The sequence below is a fragment of the Oncorhynchus clarkii genome, chromosome 23 (genome assembly GCF_045791955.1).
Source record: "Oncorhynchus clarkii lewisi isolate Uvic-CL-2024 chromosome 23, UVic_Ocla_1.0, whole genome shotgun sequence".
Lineage (NCBI taxonomy): Eukaryota > Metazoa > Chordata > Actinopteri > Salmoniformes > Salmonidae > Oncorhynchus > Oncorhynchus clarkii.
In genome coordinates this window covers 54,639,742-54,653,174 of record NC_092169.1, presented here as the reverse complement: position 1 = coordinate 54,653,174, position 13,433 = coordinate 54,639,742, and the positions used below count along the sequence as shown (strand labels likewise).

Below are 13,433 nucleotides of genomic sequence, written 5' to 3'. Positions count from 1 at the left end.
ACGGACACGACCCAGTCGTTAAGTCTGTTTGTTCTGTATCTACGGACACGACCCAGTCGTTCAGTCTGTTTGTTCTGTATCTATGGACACGACCCAGTCGTTAAGTCTGTTTGTTCTGTATCTATGGACACGACCCAGTCGTTAAGTCTGTTTGTTCTGTATCTATGGACACGACCCAGTCGTTAAGTCTGTTTGTTCTGTATCTATGGACACGACCCAGTCGTTAAGTCTGTTTGTTCTGTATCTATGGACACGACCCAGTCGTTCAGTCTGTTTGTTCTGTATCTATGGACACGACCCAGTCGTTCAGTCTGTTTGTTCTGTATCTATGGACACGACCCAGTCGTTCAGTCTGTTTGTTCTGTATCTATGGACACGACCCAGTCGTTAAGTCTGTTTGTTCTGTATCTATGGACACGACCCAGTCGTTCAGTCTGTTTGTTCTGTATCTATGGACACGACCCAGTCGTTCAGTCTGTTTGTTCTGTATCTATGGACACGACCCAGTCGTTAAGTCTGTTTGTTCTGTATCTATGGACACGACCCAGTCGTTAAGTCTGTTTGTTCTGTATCTATGGACACGACCCAGTCGTTAAGTCTGTTTGTTCTGTATCTATGGACACGACCCAGTCGTTAAGTCTGTTTGTTCTGTATCTATGGACACGACCCAGTCGTTCAGTCTGTTTGTTCTGTATCTATGGACACGACCCAGTCGTTAAGTCTGTTTGTTCTGTATCTATGGACACGACCCAGTCGTTAAGTCTGTTTGTTCTGTATCTATGGACACGACCCAGTCGTTAAGTCTGTTTGTTCTGTATCTATGGACACGACCCAGTCGTTCAGTCTGTTTGTTCTGTATCTATGGACACGACCCAGTCGTTCAGTCTGTTTGTTCTGTATCTATGGACACGACCCAGTCGTTCAGTCTGTTTGTTCTGTATCTATGGACACGACCCAGTCGTTAAGTCTGTTTGTTCTGTATCTATGGACACGACCCAGTCGTTCAGTCTGTTTGTTCTGTATCTATGGACACGACCCAGTCGTTCAGTCTGTTTGTTCTGTATCTATGGACACGACCCAGTCGTTAAGTCTGTTTGTTCTGTATCTATGGACACGACCCAGTCGTTAAGTCTGTTTGTTCTGTATCTATGGACACGACCCAGTCGTTAAGTCTGTTTGTTCTGTATCTATGGACACGACCCAGTCGTTAAGTCTGTTTGTTCTGTATCTATGGACACGACCCAGTCGTTAAGTCTGTTTGTTCTGTATCTATGGACACGACCCAGTCGTTCAGTCTGTTTGTTCTGTATCTATGGACACGACCCAGTCATTCAGTCTGTTTGTTCTGTATCTATGGACACGACCCAGTCGTTCAGTCTGTTTGTTCTGTATCTATGGACACGACCCAGTCGTTCAGTCTGTTTGTTCTGTATCTATGGACACGACCCAGTCGTTCAGTCTGTTTGTTCTGTATCTATGGACACGACCCAGTCGTTCAGTCTGTTTGTTCTGTATCTATGGACACGACCCAGTCGTTCAGTCTGTTTGTTCTGTATCTATGGACACGACCCAGTCGTTCAGTCTTTTTGTTCTGTATCTACAGACGCGACCCACTCGTTAAGTCTGTTTGTTCTGTATCTATGGACACGACCCAGTCGTTCAGTCTGTTTGTTCTGTATCTATGGACACGACCCAGTCGTTCAGTCTTTGTTCTGTATCTATGGACGTGACCCAGTTGTTCAGTCTTTTTGTTCTGTATCTATGGACCCGACCCAGTCGTGTTCTAAATGTTCCATTGCCATACTGACTGGCAACGCTCTTATCCCTTGCTTGCTAGCTAGCCAACTAGGGCTAACTTCCAGTCACGTCAAACAGTGAAGCCAAAATAACAGCAAAGTATCTGCATCTCAATTGCCTTGTTTTTATACTGACACTTCTTTGCATATTTCCATAAAAATTTAGCTGATTCATGATTTCGACTTGCTGAGAAAAGATGTGCGTCTCATCCTGACACGTTAATTCATTCTCAATAGGATAGTGGAGATCCAATTTCAATATCGAAACAATGTTACAAATGTCCAGAGACAGACAGAAACATTTGTACAAACCCCCCTGTTGTTGCAAACCAAATGTTAGACTAGAAGCATGGGGATATAATGTCTAGATGCTTTTTACAGTAGACATCAAGTTAATGAATTGGTTGATGGGACACTGGATGCGCAGGCATTTCTCATAGGCTGACCTATAATAAACAGTTTTTTTTTTAAAGTGGCTTAGAACGTGTCTCAACCAATCACAATGCCTGCTTTTTGTTATTGTATAACCACCAAGAAGCTTTTCCCTACAGCCCTAGAGCTCTTACCACAGTCAGGGTTGCCATGGATTCTAGAGCCCATAATTTCTCCTCCGTGCTGGTCAACACACCAACACTCTCCCATGCTCTGGTCACACTGCAGCTGCCTGTAGTAGCCGTCCTCATCGCAGCTGGGGATGTACATGCCTGCAAAAAAATACACACACACTGTGTTGTTAAATATGTATATGCACTGTGCAGCGGAGCTCTCTGCGCTGACTCACACCGGTGGAAGAGATAAGTGGTGCATAAATAAAAAAACATCAGCACAGCTTGTAGACCTGTGAGGAGACTCAGTCCGGAAAGGAAGGAGAGGTAACAGAGGAGGAGCTGTCTGAGGAGGAGCTGTCTGAATGCCAGAGAGAGAAAGAGAGACAAGGTGAGAGAGAGGGTAGAAGAGAGGGAGAAAGACAGAGAGGGAGATAGAAAGAGAGAGGGAAAAATAGAGACAGAAAAAGAGAGAGAGAGGAAGAGAGAGGGATAGAAAAAACAGGGAGGCGAGAGAGTGAGAGAGAGAAAAAACAGGGAGGCGAGAGAGAGACAGAGAGAGGGTAAGAAAAAACAGGGAGAGGAAAGAGTTAGAGAGACACAGAGAGGGATAGAAAAAACAGGGAGAGGAAAGAGTTAGAGAGACAGAGAGAGGATAAGAAAAAACAGGGAGAGACGAGAGAGAGACAGAGAGAGTAGTAGTATCAGTAATATTTATTAGGATCCCCAGTGAGCTGCTGCTGAGGCAGGGTCTGCTCTTCCTGGGGTCCAAACAGGAAACTACACATAAAACCCACAGCACTACATTACAGTGTAGTCATTTAGCAGACGTTCCCATCCAGAGAGACCCACAGCACTACATTACAGTGTAGTCATTTAGCAGACGTTCCCATCCAGAGAGACCCACAGCACTACATTACAGTGTAGTCATTTAGCAGACGTTTCCATCCAGAGAGACCCACAGCACTACATTACAGTGTAGTCATTTAGCAGACGTTCCCATCCAGAGAGACCCACAGCACTACATTACAGTGTAGTCATTTAGCAGACGTTCCCATCCAGAGAGACACACAGCACTACATTACAGTGTAGTCATTTAGCAGACGTTCCCATCCAGAGAGACCCACAGCACTACATTACAGTGTAGTCATTTAGCAGACGTTCCCATCCAGAGAGACCCACAGCACTACATTACAGTGTAGTCATTTAGCAGACGTTCCCATCCAGAGAGACCCACAGCACTACATTACAGTGTAGTCATTTAGCAGACGTTCCCATCCAGAGAGACCCACAGCACTACATTACAGTGTAGTCATTTAGCAGACGTTCCCATCCAGAGAGACCCACAGCACTACATTACAGTGTAGTCATTTAGCAGACATTCCCATCCAGAGAGACCCACAGCACTACATTACAGTGTAGTCATTTAGCAGACGTTCCCATCCAGAGAGACCCACAGCACTACATTACAGTGTAGTCATTTAGCAGACGTTCCCATCCAGAGAGACCCACAGCACTACATTACAGTGTAGTCATTTAGCAGACGTTCCCATCCAGAGAGACCCACAGCGCTACATTACAGTGTAGTCATTTAGCAGACGTTCCCATCCAGAGAGACCAACAGCACTACATTACAGTGTAGTCATTTAGCAGACGTTCCCATCCAGAGAGACCCACAGCACTACATTACAGTGTAGTCATTTAGCAGACGTTCCCATCCAGAGAGACCCACAGCTAGCGCATTCATCTCAAGATAGCCAGGTGACACAACCAGGCATCACATAATCCAAGGTCCATCAAAATGTGTTTGTCTCAGAGAGAGACGGGACTCAGGTCTGCTTTATTGAGCCCTTATTCAAGATGCATTAATATATCTATATATTTATCTATATATTTATCTATATATTTATCTATATATTTATATCTATATATTTATCTATATATGTATATCTATATATTTATCTATATATTTATATCTATATATTTATCTATATATTTATATCTATATATTTATCTATATATGTATATCTATATATTTATCTATATATTTATATCTATATATTTATCTATATATTTATATCTATATATTTATCTATATATTTATATCTATATATTTATCTATATATGTATATCTATATATTTATCTATATATTTATATCTATATATTTATCTATATATTTATATCTATATATTTATCTATATATTTATATCTATATATTTATCTATATATGTATATCTATATATTTATCTATATATTTATATCTATATATTTATCTATATATTTATATCTATATATTTATCTATATATGTATATCTATATATGTATCTATATATTTATATCTATATATTTATCTATATATGTATATCTATATATGTATATGTATATGTATATATGTATATCTATATATTTATCTATATATTTATATCTATATATTTATCTATATATTTATATCTATATATTTATCTATATATGTATATCTATATATGTATCTATATATTTATATCTATATATTTATCTATATATGTATATCTATATATGTATCTATATATTTATATCTATATATTTACTCAGGCATGTCTCTCTATTTTATTTTATTTTTCATTTTATTTCACCTTTATTTAACCAGGTAGGCTAGTTGAGAACACCTTTATTTAACCAGGTAGGCTAGTTGAGAACACCTTTATTTAACCAGGTAGGCTAGTTGAGAACACCTTTATTTAACCAGGTAGGCTAGTTGAGAACACCTTTATTTAACCAGGTAGACTAGTTGAGAACACCTTTATTTAACCAGGTAGGCTAGTTGAGAACACCTTTATTTAACCAGGTAGGCCAGTTGAGAACAAGTTCTCATTTACAATTGCGACCTGGCCAAGATAAAGCAAAGCAGTTCGACACAAACAACAACACAGAGTTAGACATGGAGTAAAACAAACATACAGTCAATAATACAGTATAAACAAGTCTATATACAATGTGAGCAAATGAGGTGAGATAAGGGAGGTAAAGGCAAAAAAATTAAATAAATAGTGTGATAGTGTCATTTTAATCTATATATTTACTCAGGCATGTCTCTCTCTGCTGTGATAGTGTAATTTTAATCTATATATTTACTCAGGCATGTCTCTCTGCTGTGATAGTGGCATTTTAATCTATATATTTACTCAGACATGTCTCTCTCTGCTGTGATAGTGTCATTTTAATCTATATATTTACTCATGTACAGTTGAAGTCGGAAGTTTAAATATACTTAGGTTGGAGTCATTAAAACTCGTTTTTCAACCACTCCACAGATTTCTTGTTAAAAAACTATAGTTTTGGCAAGTTGATTAGGACAAGTCATTTTTCTAACAATTGTTTACAGACAGATTTTTTCACTTATAATTCACTGTATCACAATTCCAGTGGGTCAGAAGTGTACATACACTAAGTTGACTGTGCCTTTAAACAGCTTGGAATATTCCAGAAAATTATGTCATGGTTTTAGAAGCTTCTGATAGGCTAATTGACATAATTTGCGTCAATTGGAGGTGTACCTGTGGATGTATTTCAAGGCCTACCTTCAAACTCAATGCCTCTTTGCTTGACATCATGGGAAAATCAAAAGAAATCAGTCAAGACCTCAGAATTTTTTTTGTAGACCTCCACAAGTCTGGTTCATCCTTGAGAGCAATTTCCAAACGCCTGAGGTACCATGTTCATCTGTACAAACAATAGCACGCAAGTATAAACACCATGGGACCACGCAGCCGTCATACCGCTCAGGAAGGAGACGTCTCCTAGAGATGAACGTACTTTGGTGTGAAAAGTGCAAATCAATCCCAGAACAGCAGCAAAGGACCTTGTGAAGATGCTGAAGGAAACAGGTACTAAAGTATCTATATTCACAGTAAAACGAGTCCTATATCAACATAACCTGAAAGGCTGCTCAGCGAGGAAGAAGCCACTGCTCCAAAACCGCCATAAAAATGCTAGACTATAGTTTGCAACTACACATGGGGACAAAGATTGTACTTTTTGGAGAAATGTCCTCTGGTCTGATGAAACAAAAATAGAACTGTTTGGCCATAATACCCATCGTTATGTTTGGAGGAAAAAGGGGGAGGCTTGCAAGCCGAAGAACACCATCCCAACCGTGATGCACCCGGGTGGCAGCATCATGTTGTGGGGGTGCTTTGCTGCAGGTGGGCCTGGTGCACTTCTCAAAATAGATGTCATCATGACGAAAGAAAATTATGTGGATATATTGAAGCAACATCAGTCAGGAAGTTAAAGCTTGGTCGCAAATGAGTCTTCCAAATGGACAATGACCCCAAGCATACTTCCAAAGTTGTGGCAAAAAGTACAACAAAGTCAAGGTATTGGAGTGGCCACCACAAAGCCCTGACCTCAATCCTATAGAACATTTGTGGGCAGATCTGAAAAAGCGTGTGCGAGCAAGGGGCCTACAAACCTGACTCAGTTACACCAGCTCTGTCAGGAGGAATGGGCCACAATTCACCCAACTTATTACGGGAAGCTTCTGGAAGGCTACCCGAAACGTTTGACCCAAGTTAAACAATTTAAAGGCAATGCTACCAAATACTAATTGAGTGCATGTAAACTTCTGACCCACTGGGAATGTGATGAAAGAAATAAAAGCTGAAATAAATCATTATCTTGTCACGCCCTGACCATGGAGATCCTTTTTATTCTCTATGTTGGTTAGGTCGGGGTGTGACTAGGGTGGGTGATCTAGTGTGTTTATTTCTACGTTGGGCTGGTATGGTTCCCAATCAGAGGCAGCTGTTTAGCGTTGTCTCTGATTGGGGATCATATTTAGGCAGCCATTTCCCTACTGTGTTTTGTGGAATCTCGTTTCTGTGTAGTTGCCTGTGAGCACTGCATGAGCGTCACGTGTCGCGTTATTGTTTTTTGTGCGTTTCACTTATCAATAAAATATGTCGAACCGATGTCACGCTGCGCTTTGGTCTGAATGTTCCTACGACGATCGTGACATATCTCTACTATTATTCTGACATTTCACATTCTTAAAATAAAGTGGTGATCCTAACTGACCTAAAACAGGGATTTTTTTACTAGGATTAAATGTCAGGAATTGTGAAAAACTGAGTTTAAATGTGTTTGGCTAAGATGTATGTAAACTTCCGACTTCAACTTTATGTCTATGTCTTGATAGTGTCATGTTAAAATGGTTGACAGTCCTGTGACAGTTCCCCCTCTGTTTCAGCCTCCTCCCTTCAGACCAACTGTCAAACACAACTGCCACTTTACATAAACACTGTAGCGAGGGGGCGGAGTTACAAATGCCCCCAAAATAAAAAGACGAGACAAGGAATAAGACATTTCAAGTCCCAATGGGGAACTAACTTTAAACTTGTCTTCAAATATTTAAAGCCTGTTTTTGGTTTGGTTCCTCCTTATCCTCAGTTGGTACCCATACTGCACCATACTGTAACATACTGCACCATACCCAACATACTGCACCATACTGTAACATACTGCACCATACTGTAACATACTGCACCATACCCCACCATACTGCACCATACCCCATCATACTGTACCATACTGTAACATACTGCACCATACCCTACCATACTGCACCATACCCCCACCATACTGCACCATACCCCATCATACTGCACCATACTGTAACATACTGCACCATACCCAACATACTGCACCATACTGTAACATACTGCACCATACTGTAACATACTGCACCATACCCCACCATACTGCACCATACCCCATCATACTGTACCATACTGTAACATACTGCACCATACCCCACCATACTGCACCATACTGTAACATACTGCACCATACCCCACCATACTGCCCCATACCCCCAACATACTGCACCATACTGTAACATACTGCACCATACCCCACCATACTGCACCATACCCCAACATACTGCACCATACCCCACCATACTGCACCGTACCTCATCATACTGCACCGTACCCCAACATACTGCACCATACTGTAACATACTGCACCATACTGTAACATACCCCACCATACTGCTCCATACCCCACCATACTGCTCCATACCCCAACATACTGCACCATACCTCATCATACTGCACCATACTGTAACATACTGCACCATACCCCACCATACTGCTCCATACCCCACCATACTGCACCATACCTCATCATACTGCACCATACCCCACCATACTGCACCATACTGTAACATACTGCACCATACCCCACCATACTGCACCACACCCCACCATACTGCACCATACCTCATCATACTGCACCATACCCCACCTTACTGCACCATACTGTAACATACTGCACCATACCCCACCATACTGCACCACACCCCATCATACTGCACCATACCCCATCATACTGCACCATACTGTACCATACCCAACATACTGCACCATATCCCAACATACTGCACCATACCCCATCATACTGCACCATACTGTACCCTATCCCAACATACTGCACCATACTGCACCATATCCCAACATACTGCACCATACTGCACCACTCTGCTGTAGGAGCATTAGGTATCCTTGAGCAGAGGAGTAAAATCACAATCATGTCAGTCGGCCTGTTTTTTGGTTTGGTTCCTTGTTGTCCTTTGATTGGCACCTGTACTGACAGGCCTGCCAATCACAACACTGGAAGGAGAGAGTCTCTCTCTCTCTGTCTCTGGAGTTGGTTGTGTGAGGGTGCTGTGTGTGGTGAGAGGTTGCTGTCCTTTTTTGTTCAGAGGAGTGAGAGTAGGAGTGAGAGGAGGGAAGAAAGATAAGAGGGAAGGAGAGAAGGGTGTGAGGGGAGGGAGGGGAGGGAGTGTGAGGAGGGAGGGAGAGGAGGAGTGAAGGGAGGAGAGAGAGAGAGGAGGGAGTGAGAGAGGAGGGAGTGAGAGGAGGAGTGAGAGGAGGGAGGGAGAGGAGGATTGAGGGGAGGAGAGAGGGAGAGGAGGAGTGAGAGGAGGGACTGAGGAGGGAGCGAGGGAGAGGAGGGAGAGGAGGAGGAAGGGAGGGAGAGGAGGGAGTGAGAGGAGGAGTGAGAGGAGGGAGGGAGAGGAGGGAGGGGAGGGAGTGAGAGGAGGAGTGAGAGGAGGGAGGGGAGGGAGTGAGAGGAGTGAGGGAGGGAGGGAGGGAGGGAGAGGAGGGAGGGGAGGGAGTGAGAGAGAGGAGGGAGGGAGAGGAGGAGGGAGGCAGAGGATGGAAGGAGAGGAGGGTGTGAGAGGAGGGAGGGAGAGGAGGTGAGATGAGGGAGTGAGAGAAGGGAGGGGTGGCGTGAGAGGAGGAGGGAGGGAGAGGAGGGAGGCAGAGGAGGGAAGGAGAGGAGGGTGTGAGAGGAGGGAGGGGAGTGAGAGGAGGGAGGGAGAGGAGGAGTGAGGGGAGGAGGGAGGGAGAGGAGGGAGAGGAGGGAGGGGAGGGAGTGAGAGGAGGAGTGAGAGGAGGGAGGGAGGGAGAGGAGGGAGAGGAGGAGTGAGAGGAGGGAGGGAGAGGAGGTGAGAGGAGGGAGTGAGAGAAGGGAGGGAGGGAGGGAGGGAGGGAGGGAGGGAGGGAGGGAGGGAGGGAGGGAGGGAGGGAAGGAGGGGAGGGAGGAAATGAATAAAGCAGTAGCTGTGTTTCTGAAAGAGGAGCACCTTATCAAGCGGATGGTGTTACTCTAACTGATGTATCTGGTATCAGGTGACGTATGAGGTGAAAGTCTACATGGTTAATGTGACTACAGTCTGAAGTTTTGATTGTGGGGAGATTGGAGATAAGCGGCAGGCATGCAGGCACAGGGAGCAGGGAGAGCAGGGCACAGGGAGCGGGATGAGCAGGGCACAGGGAGCGGGGAGAGTAGGGCACAGGGAGAGCAGGGCACAGGGAGAGCAGGGCATAGGGAATGCAGGGCACAGGGAGAGCAGGGCACAGGGAGCGGGATGAGCAGGGCACAGGGAGCGGGACGAGCAGGGCACAGGGAGAGCAGGGCACAGGGAGCGGGACGAGCAGGGCACAGGGTACAGATTCCGTCGCCAATACTGTTGATGTTAATGTTGATGATGTTGATGAAGCCAGGTTGCCGTGGCGGGTTGCCGTGGCGGGTTGCCGTGGCGGGGAGCTCAGGACTCCGAGGCTGATACGCCTGTCTCACAGACACGCAGAATGATGTGCCCAGTGTAATTACAGACACGCAGGGTGATGTGCCCAGTGTAATTACAGACACGCAGGGTGATGTGCCCAGTGTAATTACAGACACGCAGGGTGATGTGCCCAGTGTAATTACAGACACGCAGGGTGATGTGCCTAGTGTAATTACAGACACGCAGGGGAATGTGCCCAGTGTAATTACAGACACGCAGGGGGATGTGCCCAGTGTAATTACAGACACGCAGGGTGATGGTAGGGAGGATTTGGAGGCGGTTGCGGGGAGCCGAGATGGCTCCGGATTCCATGGAGCTGACCAATGAGGATGGAGGAATGCAGGAAGAGAAGAGATTGTCAGATATCCCTACCAATGTAGATGTAAAATCTCAGGGTGAGTCCCAGTCAGGTTCACTGTACAAATGACAGCAGGTTGCTGATTTTCAATTGATAATATGATGACTATCTCCCTGTAGCACTCACTTCTGTCATCATGATGTGCTTTGAGAGGCTAGTTAAGGATCATATCACCTCTGCAGCAGGAGGTGGAGGGGGTCCGTACTGCAGCAGGAGGTGGAGGGGGTCCGTGCTACAGCAGGAGGTGGAGGGGGTCCGTGCTGCAGCAGGAGGTGGAGGGGGTCCATACTACAACAGGAGGTGGAGGGGGTCCGTGCTACAGCAGGAGGTGGAGGGGGTCCGTGCTACAGTAGGCGGGGGTCTGTACTACAGCAGGAGGTGGAGGGGGTCCGTGCTACAGCAGGAGGTGGAGGGGGTCCGTACTGCAGCAGAAGGTGGAAGGGGGTCCGTATTGCAGCAGGAGGTGGAGGGGGTCTGTGCTACAGCAGGAGGTGGAAGGGGGTCCGTGCTACAGCAGGAGGTGGAGGGGGTCCGTACTCCAGCAGGAGGTGGAGGGGGTCCGTACTACAACAGGAGGTGGAAGGGGGTCCGTGCTACAGCAGGAGGTGGAAGGGGTCCGTACTGCAGCAGGAGGTGGCGGGGGTCTGTACTACAGCAGGAGGTGGAGGGGGTCCGTACTGCAGCAGGAGGTGGAGGGGGTCTGTACTACAGCAGGAGGTGGAGGGGGTCCGTACTGCAGCAGGAGGTGGAGGGGGTCTGTACTACAGCAGGAGGTGGAGGGGGTCCGTACTGCAGCAGGAGGTGGAGGGGGTCCGTATTCTCCAAACTTCTACAGATACACAATCAAGAGCATCCTGGCGGGCTGTATCACCGCCTGGTACGGCAACTGCTCCGCCCTCAACCGTAAGGCTCTCCAGAGGGTAGTGAGGTCTGCACAACGCATCACCGGGGGCAAACTACCTGCCCTCCAGGACACCTACACCACCCGATGTTACAGGAAGGCCATAAAGATCATCAAGGACATCAACCACCCGAGCCACTGCCTGTTCACCCCGCTATCATCCAGAAGGCGAGGTCAGTACAGGTGCATCAAAGCTGGGACCGAGAGACTGAAAAACAGCTTCTATCTCAAGGCTATCAGACTGTTAAACAGCCACCACTAACATTGAGTGGCTGCTGCCAACACACTGACTCAACTCCAGCCACTTTAATAATGGGAATTGATGGGAAATGATGTAAATATATCACTAGCCACTTTAAACAATGCTACCTTATATAATGTTACTTACCCTACATTATTCATCTCATATGCATACGTATATACTGTACTCTATATCATCGACTGTATCCTTATGTAATACATGTATCACTAGCCACTTTAAACTATGCCACTTTGTTTACATACTCATCTCATATGTATATACTGTACTCGATACCATCTACTGTATCTTGCCTATGCTGCTCTGTACCATCACTCATGCATATATCCTTATGTACATATTCTTTATCCCCTTACACTGTGTATAAGACAGTAGTTTTGGAATTGTTAGTTAGATTACTTGTTGGTTATTACTGCATTGTCGGAACTAGAAGCACAAGCATTTCGCTACACTCGCATTAACATCTGCTAATCATGTGTATGTGACAAATAAAATTTGATTTGATTTGTATTGCAGCAGGAGGTGGAGGGGGTCCGTGCTACAGCAGGAGGTGGAAGGGGTCCGTACTGCAGCAGGAGGTGGCGGGGGTCTGTACTACAGCAGGAGGTGGTCTGTGCTACAGCAGGAGGTGGAGGGGGTCTGTGCTACAGCAGGAGGTGTGGGGGTCTGTGCTACAGCAGGAGGTGGAGGTGGTCTGTACTACAGCAGGAGGTGGAGGGGGTCTGTGCTACAGCAGGAGGTGGAGGGGTCCGTGTACAGCAGGAGGTGGAGGGGTCCGTGTACAGCAGGAGGTGGAGGGGTCCGTGTACAGCAGGAGGTGGAGGGGTCCGTGTACAGCAGGAGGTGGAGGGGTCCGTGTACAGCAGGAGGTGGAGGGGTCCGTGTACAGCAGGAGGTGGAGGGGTCCGTGTACAGCAGGAGGTGGAGGGGTCCGTGTACAGCAGGAGGTGGAGGGGGTCCGTGCTACAGTAGGAGGTGGTCTGTGCTTTTCCACAGCCAGCTAAAAGGCTCTGTACACAGTGTCTGTGAAGATGGCTCAGGAAGACCATTCTGCATGGGCTGAGGGCAACGAACGGTCTGGTAGGGGAGGTTGGGACCAGGTTCTTCTCTGAGTGGATGTTGGCGCTCCCTGTATAAGACTCTCATAGAGAAGCGTATTGCTGATCTACAGTGGAGGATTATTCTCAGGGCTATCGCTACCAACAGATACGTGGCACACCTTGATCCATCAGTGGGGAGGGGTTGTCTGTTCTGTGGGGGGGGGGTGTCTGTTCTGTGGGGAGGGGTTGTCTGTTCTGTGAGGAGGGGGTGTCTGTTCTGTGGGGAGGTGGGTGTCTGTTCTGTGGGGGGGGGGGGTGTCTGTTCTGTGAGGAGGGGTTGTCTGTTCTGTGGTGAGGGGTTGTCTGTTCTGTGGGGAGGGGTTGTCTGTTCTGTGGGGAGGGGTTGTCTGTTCTGTG

At 46.2% G+C, this 13,433-nt stretch overlaps 1 protein-coding gene across 1 annotated transcript in view; it reads right to left on the bottom strand.

Annotated features, from left to right (window-relative positions):
* Window positions 1-13,433, bottom strand: part of LOC139381651 (testican-2-like) — a 120,781-nt gene that overhangs the window by 10,859 nt on the left and 96,489 nt on the right. Inside the window, exon 10 of the mRNA XM_071125332.1 lies at window positions 2,363-2,500. Coding sequence (XP_070981433.1) covers window positions 2,363-2,500 — 138 coding nt within the window. The remainder of the gene's footprint in view (window positions 1-2,362; window positions 2,501-13,433) is intronic.